The 19,410-nt window shown below is 51.2% G+C and overlaps 1 protein-coding gene across 1 annotated transcript in view; it reads left to right on the top strand.

Annotated features, from left to right (window-relative positions):
- The first annotated feature begins 2,275 nt into the window (after positions 1-2,275).
- Positions 2,276-19,410, top strand: part of LOC105715299 (phospholipid-transporting ATPase VA-like) — a 96,800-nt gene continuing 79,665 nt past the window's right edge. The window contains exon 1 of the mRNA XM_064367758.1: positions 2,276-2,709. Within this exon, the coding sequence (XP_064223828.1) occupies positions 2,276-2,709 (434 nt within the window). The remainder of the gene's footprint in view (positions 2,710-19,410) is intronic.

The raw sequence follows: 19,410 nt of genomic DNA, 5'->3' as shown, positions 1-19,410 counted from the left end.
GTGATGAGCAAGTATTTGCTCAACAAGGACAGTTGCGGTGGGTCACAGGGCCTGCGGTGGGCCCCTGTTACAGCCCCGCGGTGCAGATGGCCAGCCCATAGTCCACCTGACCACACCAGAGCCTAGTCCTCGCCCCGGCAGGCCAGGGTCTTAGAGTCCAGCTGGCAGAAGACACCTGAGCTCAAAACCCCTCCAAAGTTCCCCGGCTCACATAGTGTGGAGACCTTTCTGGAGCTGAGCTGAGCTAGGCGCTCCTGGAAATCCCGACTTTGGACTGGGGAAGAGCAGGTGGGAAAAGATTCCAGACTTGAGCAGTGTGACTCACAGAATCTCGGAACCTTAGAGTGGAATGTGACAGGATGGGCAAGGCCTGTTCTGAGAAGGATAAGGAGACTCTCACCTTGGGGCTGGGCCTGAAGCAGGGAAGGGCTGAAGAAAATCAGCAGGTTGGTGCCAGTTCCCCTCACGGCCCCAAGGGACCTCTACCTGAGGAATCAGCATTTGTAAGCAATGGGGCACTCCGGAAGCTCCAGGGTAAGGAAATGGAATGAGGCAGAAATTACTTGGCAACAGTGTGGACTGGCTGAAGCTAGGAGTCTGGGAGGCCGGAAACCCCGTGGGCTCTGGGGCAAGGGTCCACCAGGATGCCCCTGAAGACAGGAGGCCACAAGCCTCAGGGGTCACTGGGAAACGCGGAGCCATGGGGTGTGAGGCCGGGAGACCGGGTGCTGCGGGCCTTCACGTGCTGTTGATGCTCCGTGTGATTGCTGCTGGTTGACTGAGACCTGACTCCCTTCCCGGACCATGCAGACTTCAGCCAAACCTTTCCCTGATCTGCGCCTCTGCAGCTCACAAGCACGCACCCCTGTGACTGGGGGAAGGGACTCTTTTCTTCATCGCTGTCACCACTCTACCTTCTAACCCTGGATTCTGGGGAACAGTGTGGATGGTGGCAAAGCTGGGTAGGGCTGTGAGACCGTCATAGCTGGACCCGGTAAGCCAGGGTGCAGGAGGACAGGGCCTCCCCAGAGGTCAGTGATTTGAGTCCACTCAGGGCAGAGCCTTGCTAGCAGCACCCCCCGGAAGGGCCCCGGCCATGGCCAACCCCCCAGCCATGGGCTCCTGGGCAACAAATAACTGCTTCTCATCTCTGTACTTCGCAAGAGGGAGGCGAACAGTCACAGCCGTGGGACATCTGTGGGGTCTCACTGCAGATGTGGGGACTGCCATCTCCTTTTTCCACATCGAGCTTATTCTCCCACCCCCTCTCGGATGCCCCATGATGTGGAGGGGAGCACTGCGCCACACTTCGGGGACACCCTCCCTCTCCTCCCACAGCCATCCTCGCCTCCCCCTGCACCCGCCACCCCACCGCCGCCTGTCCACCTCAGAGCTACAAGACACAGGGGCGCTTGGTCCTCATGGTTTCCCAGGGAGGGAAACAGAGACTCTAATTAATACCTGCAAAGCACAGCGTGTGTTTGCTATAGCGAGACATTTCTCCTTTCCATGAAAAAAGAACAGAAAAAAATATCTCGGAGAGGAAGGAAAGGCAGTGATGGTGATCGAGGAAATCAAAGAGTCTAGTTCGCCCAAGAACAGAATCTGAAAGTGGTGGGGGCCAGGCAGTGGGGGCGGGGAGAAGGTCTCAGAGGCACCCCGAGTGGCCCTTCCCGGGGCTCCCCAGGAGCAGTGGTCCTCCGTAAAAATGGGAGCGCTGGATGCCACGGCTCCCCTGGGTGTTGATTCCCGTTGCTCCCCGGAGTAGGGTCCCGGCCCGGGTCCCCCGAGGTCGTCTCACCACCCGGGATGAATCGGGTCTGGCCCTGGCCGGGCGCGCGGGCTGCTCAGGGGCGGCGGCGGTTTTTCTCGCGCTCCGCGGTTTCTCTCTCCTCCTGGAGGCAGCGCGCGTTTGCCCTGTTCTGGGACCGAACTGATGCTTCTGGGAAACGAAACTAAACCTCTCTAAAGTTTCCAGCTTCTGCCCTTTTCTTTTCCCGCTCCCCGGCGAGTCCGAGTCGGGGTGCGGGGCGGGGCCGGGGCCACTGCGGCGGAAACGGCCCGGGCTGGGGGCTCCGTTCGTCCTGGGGACTCGGCCGGCGGGGTGGAAGGGGCCGGGCGCTCGGGGCGGGGCTGGACGCTGCTGACCGCGGTCTCCTTGCGCCCCGCAGGCAGCGAGCCCGCCCCGCCGCGCCCGGCCGCGAGTGATGATCACCTAAGAGGCTGGCGCGGGCGGGTGTGAGCGGCGGAGGAGCCGGCGCGGCCACACGCGGCCATGGAGCGCGAGCCTGCGGGACGGCGGCGGCGGAGGCGCCGGGAGGGCGGGACGCGAACGGTGCGCTCCAACCTGCTGCCGCCCCCGGGCGACGAGGACCCCGCGGCGGGCGCGGCCAAGGGCGGGCGGTGGCGGTGGCGGCGCGGGTGCGCCCAGCGCCTGGCGGACAACCGGCTCAAGACCTCCAAGTACACGCTGCTGTCCTTCCTGCCCAAGAACCTGTTCGAGCAGTTCCACCGCCTGGCCAACGTGTACTTCGTCTTCATCGCGCTGCTCAACTTCGTGCCGGCAGTGAACGCCTTCCAGCCCGGCCTGGCGCTGGCGCCCGTGCTCTTCATCCTGGCGGTCACGGCCTTCAAGGACCTGTGGGAGGACTACAGCCGCCACCGCTCCGACCACGACATCAACCACCTGGGCTGCCTGGTCTTCAGCAGGTGAGGCGGGCGGGGGTGCAGGCCCGGGCGCCCCGGGAACTTGGCTTTGGGCGCGGTGATGGGGGCCCGGGCGCCCCGGGAAGTTGGTGTCTGGTGCGGTGTGGGTTACCAGGTGCCTCGGGAACTTCGCATTGGGTTCAGTGATGGGGGCCTGGGCGCCCCGGAAACTTGGTGTCTGGTGCGGTGTGGGTTACCAGGCGCCTCGGGAACTTGGCACTGGACTCAGTGATGGGGGACCGGGCGCCCTGGGAACTTGGTGTCAGGCGCGGTGTGGGGGACCAGGCGCCCAGGGAACTTGGCGTTGGGCGCGGTGATGGGCGGGGGCGAGTGCTTGGAGGGCAGCTTCGCTCAGGATGGAGGCCCGGCTGGGCGGGACCCACTGCTGAAGCCGCAGCGCCGCCAAGGCCCCTCTGCGCCCCGGGGCGCCCTGGCTGCGGGATGCGTGGGGATCCCCTGTCACTCCGTGTCGGAGCCAGGGTGATCCCAGGGCTGGAAACCGACGTCCACTGAAGCCGGCCGCGCCTGAAGTGAAAGGCAGGGACATGCAGCCTGGCCCCGTGTGGCCTAAAGTCCCTGCCTCAGTCCCCGGCCAGGTGAAGCAGCCGGCACACGACTGCAAAGCTCAGTCTGATAACAGCTGGGCTCGTGACAGAAGCGAAGTGAAACTGCCGGCAACCCCAGAGGTGCCTGGCACAGCTCAGGTACCAGGGCAGGGGCAAGGACGGCAGTGACCATCCTCCGCGGTGAGCCGGGAGCCGGGCACCGCCCCATAGCTGCCTGCCTAACTTTCTTCATCTTAACCTGTTTCCTGGCGAAAGAGTCCGTGGGGCGTTTGCGAGCCCTGCCATGGGCAGTGCCAGGGGTGACCTTGCGATGGGCCTCTCCTGCTCTTTTTTCCTCCTGGAGTTTTAGAACCTTGGGCAGGCCTGTCCAGAAGCTGCGGCCTTTTCTTGCTTTATACTCTCCACCCCAAGAGAGCCCCTTGGTAGGTCCATCTCGGAGCTGTGTCCAGCAGCCTGGAGGACCTCAAGATCCTGTCCTGGAGAAAGCTGAGTGGTCTTAGCTCTCCTCCAAAGCTCAACCCAGCTTTCCCTCCTGCTTCCCCCTGCTTGACCTCTGGTACGGGGACTGAGATGGGCTTCTAAATAGGAGAACGTTAGCGGTGTCGGCTTACATCATGCATGGGAGACCCTAGGAAGCCCTATGCCCTCTTAGTGGCAGATCGATCCCCTAAAAGTGGAGGGTCACAGTTGCATCACTGTCCACTTTGATGAAGGCTTGGATGCTTTCCTGTGTAGTTGAGTACCTTTCACCCTCCCAGCAACGCTGCGGTGATTGTGCTTCGTACTTTATGGAAACAGAGTAAATGGGTTCAGAGAGATTAAGTAAACCTGCCCAGTGTCACACAGCAGCAAGGTTGTGGTACTGGGATTTGACCCAGGTCTTCTGACTGCACAGCTTTTTGACTATTTCTGTGCTCCTGCTTCTGAAACTTTTGTAAGAGTCACTGGAGGTGCTGGTTAAAATAACAGTTCTCCAAAGTGTCTCACCCAGCAGGTCCGGGATTGAGCCCAGGAATGTGAGTATTAGATGAGCGTTTAGAAGACTCTCCTATGGTGGTCCACACCTTGAGAAACACCGCTCCGCCTGCTCCCAAGCAAGGTGGCTGTCAATGAACAGGGCTGTGGGATTTGCTGGCCCTTGTTCGGCAGAAGCCTGAGCAGTGTCAAGAGTAGCACTCCTACAAATGCCCTCCATGTCCCCCGAGCGAGGGCTCCACCACATCGCCCTGGTGGCGCACGACAGTTTTACACCTCCGCATAGACACCACTTCCTGTTATTACTGAGCCTGTAACTCCCGTATCTTCCTTTTCAGAAATACTTACGCTTCAGAAGAAAAATAGTTTCAGTTGTCAAAGTGCTTTGAACCCATGATGTCGTTTGATCCTTAGAGTGACCATCACAGCCATCTTGCAGATGAGGAAACTGAGGCTGGGATCTAAAAGCTGTTCTCTTGTCTCTGTTACCTTGTAAGGCTTCATGGGGCTTTGAAACCTCAGCTTCCTCTTAGACCACACCCGGCCGTTCCCCTCCCCTTCCACTCTGCCCTGGACTCTGCGTGTTAACCGTCCCTCAGACCATCTTCTTCCCTACGGAAGAAACTGGCAGCGTTTTCCCTCCACGTCCCAGCTGCCTTGAGGACAGTGGGCCCACTGCCCCACTTCTGTTCATTGTTCCTGGGGAAGGCAGCTCGAATTCCTCCAGTCCCAGAAAGGCTGGAAGAGGTGGCGCCAGGCCCTGGGGGTAGAAGGAGAAGGAGGCTGGTTTCACCCATAGTTTACTGTAGGGACAGATGGCACCACAGGGCATGTCTACCAGGTGAATTCCTGGGTGGGGTGGCGAGCTCCGGGATGCAGGCTTCATGTCAGGAGAGGCCTCCCAGCGAAGGGCAAGAGTCTGGGACTGTGGTTTGAGGACCAGGAAAATGTTGCCAGGCAAGGTGGGGCAGAGGGCGAGTGCTGCGGTGGGAGATGGGGGCGGGGGGTCAACAGGGTCTTGGCACAGAGATGGAGAATAGGTTCTAGGGTACACTGGGGTGAAGCATGGACGTGAAGCCCAGGCTGTCGGGACCTGGCACCCAGACAGCACAGAGGAGCCAAGGAAATGGCTTCTGTGTCAGGCCAAGGTCTGTGCCGTGCCTTTGGTTGACTGCAGGGAAGATCAGAAGCAGGACTGTGCACTGTCCAGGTCTGTTTTGTGGGGCGCCGCCTCCAAGTGTTACTGCTCTAGCCGCTGTGTGTGGGGGTGTCGGTGCAAGTGAGCCACGCATCGTTCACACAGAGCCCCAGCGGACTTTAGCTGGAAGTCTCAGCCGCTGCCACTGTCCCAGAAGTGACTTCCTGGACGCTCCCTGCACGTGAATGTGCAGCCCGTGGTGTGCCATCGTTTATGTTATTATGTTCTGTTTCTCAGAGACACTGTCCTTTGGCCCCTTTCTGTGAGAATCCCGTATGGAGCCTGTTGGAAATGCAGCTTTCTAGGCCAGGGTGTTTGAGAAGCAGTCCTCCATTTCCTCCTCCTGAACCCATTTTCTGCTTGTGGATCTCACGCTATTTAGGAAAACCCTCTTCAGCCACACTCAGCAGCTTGGGGGAGCTCTGGGTGATTCTGGGGTGCTAGGTCCTGCCTGTGGCGCCTGCAGGGGGGAGGGCCTAGCCACCCCTCATCACTAGGCTGTGGTCCAGTGGGAGGGGAGGGTGTGGGAAGCCCCTCTGATCATAGGGACCTCGGTGCTGGCTAAGGCCTAATTTTAGAGAAGCCTTTTTCCCACAGGCCTGGATGGGAAGAAAGGGGCTGCCTGCCCTGAGACTGCCTCTCGGTGAGCCCTGGTGGGAGTCTAGGGTGACGTGGCCTCCAGCTTTCGTGTGGGGCTTGGACTTCCCTTTAGCTGACACTGGTCTCCAACACTGAGTGTCCAGCTGGAATAGGGTGGGCATCTCTGGGGGCCGAGGACTGAGGGGGCAGGGCCGGAGGAGGAGAAAGGAAGGGGGCATGGGGACTCAGCCCAGGCTGGGAGAGTGGCGGGTGGCTCTGCAGGCGGGAAGCAGAGATCCTCTATCAGAGGAAGACTTTGTGCCTTGCAGAAAGCACTCTCAACCACCTCTTCCACAGCAGGGGGGAGCGGGGAGCTGTAAATCCGCAGACCTGGCGCCCTGCTCCTGGAGATGGAGTGCACCTTGCAAGGGTGCTGCTGGAGGAGGACCCGGGCCAGTGACCCCATCTCTCCCCCAAAGCCCGCCTGGGCTATTGTATCAGTTTCTTCCTTTTCTCCCTTTTGCTTCTTTGTCCTTTGTGAGGACTGGAATGTAGTCTTACCGACACCTTTCAGCATCTGTCTCCAGGATGATGCAACCAGCAGCGTTTCAGCAGGAAATAACCCGAGGCGACTTTTCCCTGAATCTTCTGGGCTCCGTGCTTGGTTAGAGGGCGGCGTCTCCGTGTCTTTCCGTCATCATTTGGGAAAACAGGTAGTCAGGAGGTGCTCTCTGCTTATTTTGGAAGTGTCCTACTTTTGGTCTCTTCCCCTTGCTTTGATTTTCGCTGCGTTTTCCGGCCCACCGGGGTTATTTATCCAAGCCATGTCCCCTGCACTTGAGGCTTTGTTGTGTCAGAAGAGCTGAGCCGATGAGAAGGTGATGTTCTCACGCAGCAAAGTCCTCCTTTTGTTTTCTTTCCTGCCAGCCTTTTTTTCTTTGTCTCCCCTCTCCCGCTCCTCCTCTGTGCCTCTTTGCCTTCCTTTCCCGGCCAGCTTCGTCTCTTCCTCTGCGGTGCCCTGGGCTCTTGGGACACATTCCCTCCTTCCCTCCCTCTTAATGCAACAAGAGGCCAGCAGTCAATACATCCTTCCCCTGGGAAGCACAACATCTCTGTCACTTGAGTAAAAGGTTTGCAAAAGCAGAGCCACCAGGACATGACCCAGGAGTTAGGAACACGCAGGGACCATGGCAATTCTTCCTCAGCGAGACTGGCATCCCTGCAGGCAGGTCAGAGCACTGGACACTTGCAGAATGTTATTTCCACGTCGCCATTCACATGTTTGTTGGAAATAATTTTTCAGTATCTGTTACATGTCATATATTACTGGGCTCATGAGGTCAAGTTGCAGTGGAAAAAGAACGTTTCTTTGCCCAAAACCTTGATGTCATCCGAAGGCAGGCTTGTTCATGAGGTAGTTCTTTTTTACTTGTTAATAGGAGCCAAATGTCCTATATGCACAATTCCCTTTTATCCTCCCAATGATCCTATCATTTCCACATCCCCATTCCACAGACAGGGAAGGTGAGGCTTCAAGGCTCAATAGCTTAAGGTCATGCCATTAGGGGATGGCAGTACCGTGATTTGAGCCCAGATTCACCCTGCTCTGACCCCGTGTTCACAGTTACTACCTTACTTGGTATTTCCACCCCAAGAGCAACAGGCCTCATTAAAAAAATTATTCTAGAAAGTTTCACATACATAGAAATGCGCACATGTAACAAACCTCCATGTGCTGTCATCCTGTGTCAACAATTAGCAACTCATGGCTAACGTTACTTTATCTGTGTCCTCCCCACTCCCGCCCTGTCATTCTGGTGCAAATTCCAGACATCATGATGTTTCACCTGTAAATAAATTTGTCTGTAGAAAAGCATGACTCTTCTTAACACTGAACTACAAACACCATTATCGTACCTAAAAAATTCGTTATTTTTTAAGACACAGTCTTGCTCTGTTGTCCAGGCTGGAGTACAGGGGTGTGATCGTGGCTCACTGTCTCACTGCAGCTTCCACCCCTTGGCCTCAAGCGATCCTCCTGCCTCAGCCTCCTGAGTAGCTGGGATCACAGGTGCACGTCGCCACACCTGGCTAATTTTTCTTAAAAAGTTTCGTAAGGATGAGGTCTCACTGCGTTGTCCAGGCTGGTCTCCAATTCCCGGGCTCCAGCGGTCTTCCTACGTTGGCCTCCCAAAGTGCTGGGATTACAAGCCTAAAATTGTTAAATACCCAGTCCATGTTGAGATTTCTACTTGTCTCATAAATGGGATGTGTGGATTTGATTGTGTACCTTTAAATCAGTTGTAAATAAGGCCTACTCATTGCAGGTGGCTGATAAATCTTCTAAGTCTCCTTTAATCTACATATTTCCCCCTAGAAAACTCTGTTCTCTTTCTTTTTTCCCTTGCAATTTATTTTGAAGAAATTGGGTTATCTGTCCTGTGCTGTTTTCCAGGGCCTGAATACTGGGGACTGGTTCTGTGTGGTTTCGGGTAGCATGTTTTTTTGTGTTGTAATTGGTGTGAATTGGTAGGCGGGTCTGGACGCTTGCTCGGCTTTCGTCAGGCTCGGGTTGGAACTTCTGCTGATGACTTGGTCTGCACGTTGCTAGGTGGCGTTCTGCGCTTCCATCAGGAGACGTGTGTGCTCACTCGTCTCTTTTTGTGATGCTGACAGTCACTGATGATCATTGCCCGTATCCATTGATTGGTTAGAGGTTGCAAAACGGTGGTGTCCTAATTTATGATAGGAAATACTGTTATAAAGAGACACTTGCCCTCATCTACTACCTGGTTTCCCAGTGGTCCGGCGCATATAGTAAAGGAGAAATAAATGCTTGATGTTTTAGTCCATTCTCAGGCTGGTAGAAAGAAATACCCGATACTGGGTGATTTATAAAGAAAAGAAGTTTAATTGACTCAAGTTCCGCGTGGCTGGGAAGGCCTAAGGAAACTCACAATCATGACAGAACGCACCTCTTCACCAGGCGGCAGGAGAGAGAATGAGTGCTAGCAGGGGAAATGCCAGACGCGTATAAAACCTTCAGCTCTCATGAGACTCACTCATTATCTCGAGAACAGTGTGGAGGAAACCGCCCCCATGATTCCGTTACCTCCACCTGGTCCTGCCCTTAACATGTGGATTATTACACTTCAAGATGAGATTTGGGTGGGGACAGGGAGCCAACCCATATCACTAGCCAATTGACTTTCTAAAATTCTTAAACTTTTTACTTTAAAATCATTTTACGCTTAACAGAAAAGTTGCAATACAGATTAAACCCCAGACCTGCCTTCTTTTAATTGGAACACAAACTGCACTATAATTTTCAAAACCGAGAAAATAACATTAGTACAAAACTATTCACTAATTCACATTCTTTATTTAGATGTAAACAGTTTTCCATGAATGCATTAAGGAGTTTTGGCCATCGGTTTGCACGTTGGTCTTGTGTCCTGCCATCTGGCTAATGCACGTATTAGATATCTAATAATTGTTTTGTGGCTTCCTTAGTCTTTTTCATGTAGAATCATGCATCAGTAAGCACAGATAGTTTTACTTACTTCCTTTCATTTCTTTTTCTTACCTGACTGTCCTGGCTAGAAGCTCCACTACAGTGTTGAATAGAAATGGCAAAAACGGATATCTTTCTCTTGTTTCTGATCTTAGGGGGAAAACATTGTCTTTTACCATTAAGTATGATGCTAGCTCTGTGTATGTGTGTGTGTGTATTTTAACCAATGCTGAGATTTCAAGCTGTGGGGTTTTGCAGATGCTCTTTATCAGGTTGAAGAAGTTCCGTTTTGTTCCTACTTTGAGTGTTTTTTTATCAGGAAAGGACGTTGGGTTTTGTCAAAGTATTTTCCTACGTCTATTGAAATGACCATGGGCTTTTGGGCGTAGTTCAATCAATATGACGTGTACTCATTGATTTTCATATGTTAAACCAATTTTGCATTCCTGGGATAAAACCTCCTTGGTCATAGTGTGCAATCTGATTCCGTTTACTAGAATGTGTTCGCGATTTTGCATTTGAATTCACGTGGGATATTCGGGATGAGGTGCGGTGTCTGTGTCTTTGTCTGGTTTTGATAGAGAAAAGTACTCTGCTGGTCTCATAGAATGAGTTGGGGAGTGTTTCCACTATTTTTTTTTTTTTTTTTAGATGGAGTTTCACTCTCGTTGCCCAGGCTGGAGTGCAATGGCATGATCTCAGCTCACTGCAACCTCTGCCTCTTGTGTTCAAGTGATTCTCCTGCCTCAGCCTCCCGAGTAGCCAGGCACGTGCCACGACGCCTGACTAATTTTTGTATTTTTTTTTTAGTAGAGGTAGGGTTTCACCATATTGGTCAGGCTGGCCATGAACTCCTGACCTCAGGTGATCCACCCTCCTTGACCTCCCAAAGTTCTGGGATTACAAGCATGAGCCACTGCATCGGCCTATTTTCCTTTTTGGAAGATTTGACATTCTTCATTAAATGCTTGGAAGAATTCAACATTGAAGAGAACTTGAGTCTGAGCCTGGGCTTTTCTTTATTCTCCTTTTTTCTTGGACAGAGTTTCACTCTTGTTGCCCAGGCTGGAGTCCTGTAGAGCGATCTCGGCTCACTGTAACCTCTGCCTCCTGGGTTCAAGCAATTCTCCTGTCTCAGCCTCCCGAGTAGCAGGGATTTCAGGCGCCCACCACCATGCCCGGCTAATTTTTGTATTTTTAGTACAGAAGGGATTTCAACGTGTTGGCCAGGCTAGTCTCAAACTCCCGACCTCAGGTGATCTGCCCTCCTCAGCCTCCCAAAGTGTTGGGGTTACAGGCGTGAGCCACTGCACCCGGCTGAGCCTGGTCTTTTCTTTGTGGAGAATTTTTAAAATTACAAAAGCAATCCATTTACTTCTTATGAGTCTGTTCAGATTTACTCTTTCTTCTCAAGTAGGTTGTGATAGTTGCATCTTTCTAGGAAATTGTCCATTTCATCGGAGTTACGTAATTTGTTGTTGCAACAGTTGCTGATGGTGTGCTCTCGTAATCCTTTCTATTTCCGTAAGTCTGTAGCAATTATGGTGGAGTGGTCTAATAGCGATTTTCTTTACCCCCATTCCTTTCCTACTTATTAACTGGAATTCTTAGAATAGCTGTGTTTCTTTCTCATTGATTTGTATACTTAATAACTGATGGCATTGTAGACTAATGGATAGGCCTTTGGAAGCTCTTTCAGGCTGGCTCTCCTGTCCTTCCCAGGCCCCAAGCCCTTCTTTCTAGACTCTCCCTTACTCTCTGACTACATGGGATGCCCCAGGCTCATCTATTTTGGCCGCCCCAGCTCTCGAATCAACCACTTCTCCTGCAGGCTATATAAATTTTCTAAAAAAAAAAAAAAAAAAAAAAAAAATATATATATATATATATATATATATATGAATTCATGAATTTAAATATAATTGACTGGTTTCAGTTTGTTGTAGTTATTGTAATTGATTTCTTTGGTCAGTAGGAACCAGTCATGTTGTCTCTGAGTCTTTTTTCTTTCTGAGACGGGGCCTCACCCTGTTGCCCGGGCAGGCGTGCACTGGTACAATCATAGCTCACTGGAACCACAAGTGATCTTGTTTTTTGTTGTTTTGTTTTGTTTTAGCTGATTGTTTTGGATTCGACCAGGTCTTACTATTCTTAATGCAGTTATTCTGTGCCTTTCAGTGGCCTTTGAAGCCCAACCTGCCTGTTCCCGGGAGCTAAACCATGGCCTGCATGGTGTCATTTAATGGGCATTCATTGTGGTGGTGGTCAGTTCTCAGCTTCCATCCTTCCTGCAAGGGAAGGGTCAGAGGTCTCATCTGGGGGCAGTACCTTCTTCCCGACATGTTGGTAGACATTTAACAATCACAGTGACTGGCAGTGTCCCTGGCATGGGTGCTCACGACCGGGGTTGCTGGCTGATATGCAATGGCCTCACCTGCCCAGGAAGGCCCTGCCCCATTCCCTACCCTTTCCCAAAGGCCGGTCAGGCCTTCACTGAGAAGCATGTCTGGAAGATGCTTTAAAGACGGGGCTTCTCCACATTCTGGGAAGTTTGAGAAGGGGCTGGGTGACTGTTAGGCTCCTGCCCGTCACAACATGGTGCTCCAGCTTCTTGCTGAATGCCTGCAGCAGGGAGGCCCACTGTGCGCCCTTGTACAAGACTCGCTTTGCTATATTTAGCACACTGAGAGAACTTACAGGAAACATGAAGAGCTATTTTGATTTCTGCTTTTTTAGAAGACTCTTAGCCTGACTTTCTATGTTTACTTGTTTTGCATTTTCCCAGAGTGCGGTCTGTATGAATTTGCCCTGCACATACCTTGTGGTTATTTTTCCACTGGGGATACTGTATTTTGGAATATTTTGCCTACCGTACTATTTTTATTAGGCAATTAAGAATTTGTGTCCTCATTTTAAGTTAGAGACAATTAAAATGTCCTTGTAGGGGCTAAAGGAAAACTTCCCATTTGCCCTCTGAAAGTTGGCTGGAAATCAGCTGATAAAAGGCAGATGAATGGGAGAAAAGGCATAGACATTTATTAACATTTACTAACATGCATAGCACAGAAGAATTGTAGGAGAATGATTGCCCAATACCCAGTGGAGTACGGAGGGTTATACACCCTCCTTCCTAGGGGAAAGGGAGATAGGAAGTGGGGATGATTTTAGCGGGGTGGTAAATGAGTTTAAGGGGAATTCTCTGTGCCTGGGCCACAGTCTGTCAGGCCTGCAGAGCAGACAGTGGTTTGTGACAAAAGCCTGTCCAGCTGTGTAATCAGACTTCAGTCTTTCTTCCCACAATATGAACTCACTTAATCAAAACTTGTTTTCCTCTTTGGAGTGCCTAGATTTTAGGTAGAGAAGGGAACTTGACAGCGAGTTCATCTTGTGCTTTGGGAGAGACAGGATTGAGAGGTGGCACTGGGAGGTGGTTCAGCGTGTCAAAGTGCCATACTTTGGGGTATTGGTCCCTGAGCCCCAGGACCCTCAATGAGGTTAGATCCTTGCCAGCAGTTAGATGCCAGGCAGAATGCATTTCTCTTCAGCCCAGTGTTCTCATTTAAATTGGAGGGAGGATGGCATTCAGTAGGAGGGAGGATAACATGACATCGGAGGGAGGATGGCATTTGACAGGAGGGAGGAGGATAGAGGGAGGACGGCAGCAGATGGGAGAGAGGATAACATTAAATTGCAGGGAGGATGGCACTTTCTGGGAGGGAGGGGCAGAGAGAAGCTAGCAGCCTCTGCTGTGCCATAAGCAGTACGTGAAGTAATGCAGGGGGGTGGTGCTGCAGGGCCAGGCAGGCAGGTGAGAATCTGAAAAGGTTAGTTGCAGCCGTTATTATGACCTTTACTAGTACTGTCATTATTGCTGTTGAGATCTTTTGATCAAAATACTTGCTCACATTTTTAAATTGCTAAAATAGTTTTGTTTTTAGAGATGAGGTCTTACAATGTTGCCCAGGCTGGTCTCGAACCCCTGGCATCAAGCAATCCTCCCACCTCAGACTCCCAAAATACTGGGACTGCAGCTGGCCTGTTCACATTGTTAAGACACTGAAGTAATTGTACCTCCAAGCCCAAACAAATATTTTTAGGGTGTCATTTAGCTGTGTACTTGTATCATGGGTAAATGGACAGCTTTGTGAAAGAACATTGAAATACTGGGAATAGATCCGACCCCCACTGCTAAGTTTAAGGGTCACCGAGGATCCAGAATTAGGGGGCTCAGATGTCTTCTGAGCAATGTCCCTGACTAGAAGAAGCACGGTGGGGAGTGGGGAAGTGAAAGCATTCTTTGTTCAAATGGCAATGCAGCGTGTATTGCAAATCTAATTGGCTTTGATAATAACCTTTTTGGAGGAAGGTTTGTTTCGAAAACATAAAATGAGTTCAATTCATTGGCCGATTGAATGATGTCTTTGATTCATTTTTGCTTATCAACAGTTACAAGAATTTTTTTAAAAACCTTAAATAAATCTTGGTTTTCGAAAGGAAACTCAACCTAAGCGGGCAGTGGAGAGCCTTGGAACAGATGCTCCAGCAAGGCTTGGAGGAAAGGTGCTTAGTGGGCGCTTTGGAGGCTGGTGGGCAGTTACACAGTAGGGAACTTTAGGTTTCCCTTATTTCTGTTTCAGCAGCAGATTTGCCTCTCGTACAGGAGTCTAGGACTTTTCTAGGACGGTTCTGGGGTGTGGAACTCAGCTTGGGCCAGGCCAGACTTGACAAGGCTCCCTCCCCACGTTCGGGAGCCCCGAGATCCACACTCACTCCTCCCCAGCCTCTGTCTGCTTTGCTTCCCCACAGCAGTGATGTTTGGCGCAGAAACTACTGTTTCTAAAAGAATCCAGCACACAAGGGGTTAACAAAACGGCAGGAAACCCGGGCTGTCACCGCACATTTGAACTGAGTCATTTGTAGAGTTTCCAACGTTTCACTACTTGTGTGTCCTGCAGTTTGTTTTTGTGTACTTCTAATGACAGCTTAAAAAGTCAGGTCCAGAAGAGGTAAATGGAGGTTCCAAGTTACATCCTTGGTTCGGATGTGACCTCAAGGCCCCTGGGTGCGGGCTGCAGGTCCTGGGGGCGATGGGCGTGGTCCCTCCCTGCGGGGGGGGGGGGGGGGTGGGGGGGTTGGGGGGGCAGTGAGTCACCTCAGGGCCGGGGAGGGAGCGAGGGACCCAGGGAGGAGCGCGCTGGGGCCCTGCCGTTCCAGTTCTCCAAAACTGGCCGTGAAGGATGGCGCTGGGGACTCTCCTCCCCTGTGGGCTGGCCCCAGGGTGTGACCACATCCCTTTTTCTGGGCCTTCCTTTCCCTCCAGGGCCTGGCTGAGGCCGTACCAGACACAGCCAGGGCCTCTCTGGTGGCTTTTGGCCAAGTTGGAAATCAGCTTTGTTTCAGTTACACGCTGTGGGCTGGGGTGGAGTTGCAGGCTCCCAGTGCTGCACCGTGGAGTCTAGGGTAGCAGTCTGGAAAAGTCCTAGACTCCTGTATGGGAGGCAAAACTGATGCTGAACCAGAAATAAGTCAGGTCCCTGAGCGGATCTAGAGTTCCCTACTATGCAAGGAGCTCTGCTGACTCAGAAAACCAGAAGCCAGAGCCATGTGAGGGGAGAGAGGAGCTGGGGAGGCCCCTGTCCCTGCCGGTACCCTCCACTGACTCTGTCTCCCTCTGAACAAACACACCATTTTTGAACATAACTCAAAGCAATGGTTTCCAGAATGTCTCACATACACACTGGGCTGCGATTGTTCACCTCCCACAACAGTTTCAAATTTACATGGCATGTAATTATTTTTGCAGAAAGGGTAATTTTATCGACCGGCATGATATTTAATTATATTTAATTATGTACATCTTATCCCTCATAATTAATTGGTAGAAACCTAGGTGATAACATTTCAGTGTCACTGTTATCATTGTCATTATTTTATATATTCATTTTGCCGTGGCAGACTCTAGTCAAATCAGATGTGTGTCTTTTCCTGGCATTTCATTCTCATTGTGACTTGCATTGTAATATTTTCCATGTGCACTTTTTTTTTTTTTTAAGAAAGAAAATTGTTGCTTTGAAGCAGGACGGAAAGTTTGATTCATTCCGTAGAAATCTGGTTGCTGCCCATGGTCTTTCGCATCCATAGGGAGCATGTTTTGGGGGCCAGGAGGCCTCGCTGTCGGGGACCCTCAGGTTCTCACTCGCAGGGAGGTGAGAGCCAGAATCCAGCTCAGTCCTGCAGCCACGCTGCGCTCCTCCTTGATTTCACGGTTAACTTCCTCCATTTCTGGTCTTTTTCTCTTTTTCTTGTTTCTGTTTACTATCCTGTGTTAATTCCTCTGTAAAGTCGCCAGACTTAATGGGAATTCCTTCATAATGCGCCCTTGGGACTTGGAGAAGGCGTGTGGGGCCGGAGGGAGGGCAGTGTCTGTAATTCTTGGCTCCGTTCCCAGCTACTGCATGCAGTGACATCTTAAGTCAGTTTCTGCTTGTTCAGTCCTGTGCTAAGGATGTCTTTTGTTTTCTGTTGTCTGATGCTTTGACATCTGGAGCCTTGCTGCCTCTGCAGGGACGGGCCCTCCCAGGGCTGGATAATTCCTAGACATAGCAAACAGCATTGCGGCAGCATGCTTTCTGTGTGCAAGCCACCCAATCCAGCGTCCACACCCTCGGCCCCCTCCATGTTTCATCCACCGTGCACCTGTTCTCGTCACCCAGGTCCAGCTACCAGGCAGCGAAGGACAGCCCAATGTCCCAGGTCCACCGATGTTATGTAGTAAACTAACGGATTGTAAGCCTGCTCACCCCACCTCTCCTGTTCTTCCCCATGGAAGGCACGGAAAAGACTCTTCCCCCCTCTCGCCCCAGTCTCTGCCTTCTACAACCCTGGTCCCCGCGATGTTCCCCTCCCACAGTGGTGGGTGTGGCGAGCTCCTTCTCTGAAGGACTCTGAGTAACAAGCCCTCTTTGCAATGGCAGTCCTCTCCTGATCTGTCAGCCCCACAGTGCTCGACTACTAATAGAACTTAGATGTAAAACACCCTGGAGCTACTGCCGTCTGTTACATCCCAAGAGAAAGGGGAATGAAAGTCAGGTGCCATTAATGTTGCTAACTCGCTGCTGGTGCTCAGCGACCTTAACAGCCAGCTCTAATTCCCCTTTCTCACGGAAAAAGATGGGGAGATTATCCCGGAGTGAATCCTGGGCCCAGTGTAATCACAAGTCTGTAAAAGTGGAAGAAGAGCGGGCAGAGAGATCCCGATTGTTGGCTTTGAAAGTGGAGGCCCTAGGAGCCAAGGCGTGTGGGCGGCCTCCAGGAGCTGAAGAAGGCAAGGAAACATTCTCTTCCACAGCCCTGCTGAAGTCATCATTTTGACCCAGTAAGACCCACGTCAGACTGACCTCCAGAACTGTAAAATGACACATTTGTTTAGCTGGGTGCAGTGGCACAAGCCTGTAGTCCCAGCGCCTCAGGAGGCTGAGGGAGGAGGATCGCTTGAGACCAGGAGAGTGAGGCTGCACTGAGCTGTGATCGCGCTACTGCACCTGGGCAAGACCCTATCTCTATAAAACTACATAAATAAAACTCCCCAAATGTGTGTTACTTCAAGGCACTGAGTTGTCATAATTTGTGCAGCAGCAATGGGAAGTTAATGCATCGTGTGTTCATTGCAGAGTCTGACAAACAGATACCATGTTTTTGTTGCTGTGGTTTGCTTTGCATCCTTATTTTACAGATGATTAAAAAAAAAAAAACAACTTTTTAGAGGCCAGGTCTTGCTATATTGCCAGGCTGGTCTTGAACTTATGGTCCTCACGCAGTCCTGCCTCAGCCTCCCGAGTAGCTGGGAATGCAGGCTCTATCTGCCACACCTGGCAGAAGCCACCTTCTTCATCTACAGCTTTTTCCATGTTAATATTGATTGAGACTATTTCGGTTAAAAAATGGCTGTTGGCCAGGCCGGGTGGCTCATACCTGTAATCCCAGCACTTTGGGAGGCCGAGGTGGGTCGATTATGAGGTCAGGAGATTGAGACCATCCTGGCTAACATGGTGATACCCCGTCTCTAGTAAAAATACAAAAAATGAGCTGAGCGTGGTGGCACACACCTGTAATCCCAGTTACTTGGGAGGCTGAGCCAGAAGAATCGCTTGGACCCAGGAGGCGGAGGTTGCAGTGAACCGAGATCACGCCACTGTACTCCAGCCTACGTGACAGAGCAAGACTCCGTCTCAAAAGAAAAAAGAAGAAAGCCTGTAGGCCAGGTGCAGTGGCTCACACCTGTAATCCCAGCACTTTGGGAGGCTGAGGTGGGTGGATCGCTTGAGCTCAGGAGTTGGAGACAGCCTGGACAACATGGCAAAGCCTCATCCCTACAGGAAATATGAAAAATGAGCTGGGCATCGTGGTGCACGCCTAGAGTCCCAGCTGCTTGGGGGGCTGAGACTGCTTGAGCACTGAAGGTCCAGAGTGCTGTGAGATGTGATTATGATTGCATCACTGCTCTCCAGGCCAGGTGACAGAGACTCTGTAATGAAAAAAAAAAAAAAAAAAAAGGCTGTAGCTGTTTGAATTAGCTAAGAATATATGGAATACCTCCAAACTGCTTAGTGGGATCATGAATACATACATGATAAAAAAAAAAAAAGGTGCTTTTTTTTTCAGTTGAAATACTTAGTGATAAAACTTCACGTATTTCTCTAGCATTGTATGCTTGCCAGAATTTTTATGACCCGGTATGGTACCATTCTCAGCTAACCCTGTGCTTGTAAATTCTTCATTGTTCCTTTGAGAAAATGGGATCCCAGAGAGGGAGGTCTCAGCCCAAAAGGGGCAGAGCTTAGGAGCAGAACAGGTGGCCCTGGGGCTCTGGGGTCCCCGGGGATGTGACTCCGGGCCACCAACTGAGTGCCTGTACGTGCTGCTCAGTCAGAGCCTCCTGTGTCCCTTTGATCGTGGACATGTGTGTGGATGGGATCAAGCTGTTTAAATATTTCTGGCTTTTGAGAAGGTGTCTAACGCCAGACAGTTTTCCTGATAAAAGCCAATACCTAGAATTGAACAAGGGTAGTTGACAAAGATGCTGTACGGATGCTTTTTAGAAAAATTTATATGTTATTGATTGTTTTTAGTGTGGCCGGTTCCTTATAGCTGTAGTCTTGAAATGCTTTTGATCTCACACCTCTGTCAATAAGACGTATCTGTGCATGTGCACTCAATGTGGGTGTTATTTATAAATTACAGACATGTAATGCATAAATGTCTTACATCTATTGAAACAAGCAAAATATGTTTAAAAAAAGATAAACCACAATTACAAAGGAGGTCATATTTTCCTGCACCCTGTGATGGTGTATTTTTTTGCATATGGGTGTCACTTCAGGCACCGTTGCCCAGAGCGTCTTCCAGTAGCTTCATGTTGTGATGTCATTTTAGATGACTGAAGGAACATTGCACGTGTCAGGCACGTGTCAGTCATGTGTCAGGTGAGCTGAGTCTCATGCTGTCTCTTTTATCCAGAGATATTTAGGAAGCCTTGAAGAACGCCCAGCAGGCTGGTGTCACCACTACAGTCTACCTGTGTGCACAGGCTGGTCCTGTGCTGCGGGTGTTGGCTCTGAAGCTCAAGGCAAAGGTGTGGGGTGTTCTGACTTCCCCACTTCCTGGAAGTGGGCCACGTACTAACCTGGGGCTTGTCACTGTCACAGTGAGCAGCTGAGCTGTGCTCCACTGGTACTCACCTTAAGCATGTTCTTTCTTGTGCTTTTATTTTTAAAAAATTGTTTTATTATGGCGAAATAGACATAACACAAAATGAGCCACTTAAGCCTTCTAAGTGTGCCGTTCGATGGAATGAAATGCCTTTACATTGTGGT

The sequence above is a fragment of the Aotus nancymaae genome, unplaced genomic scaffold, assembly GCF_030222135.1.
Source record: "Aotus nancymaae isolate 86718 unplaced genomic scaffold, 86718_ANA_hifiasm-v0.15.2.pri h1tg000075l, whole genome shotgun sequence".
Classification (NCBI taxonomy): domain Eukaryota; kingdom Metazoa; phylum Chordata; class Mammalia; order Primates; family Aotidae; genus Aotus; species Aotus nancymaae.
This window is presented reverse-complemented; position numbering and strand designations above follow the sequence as displayed.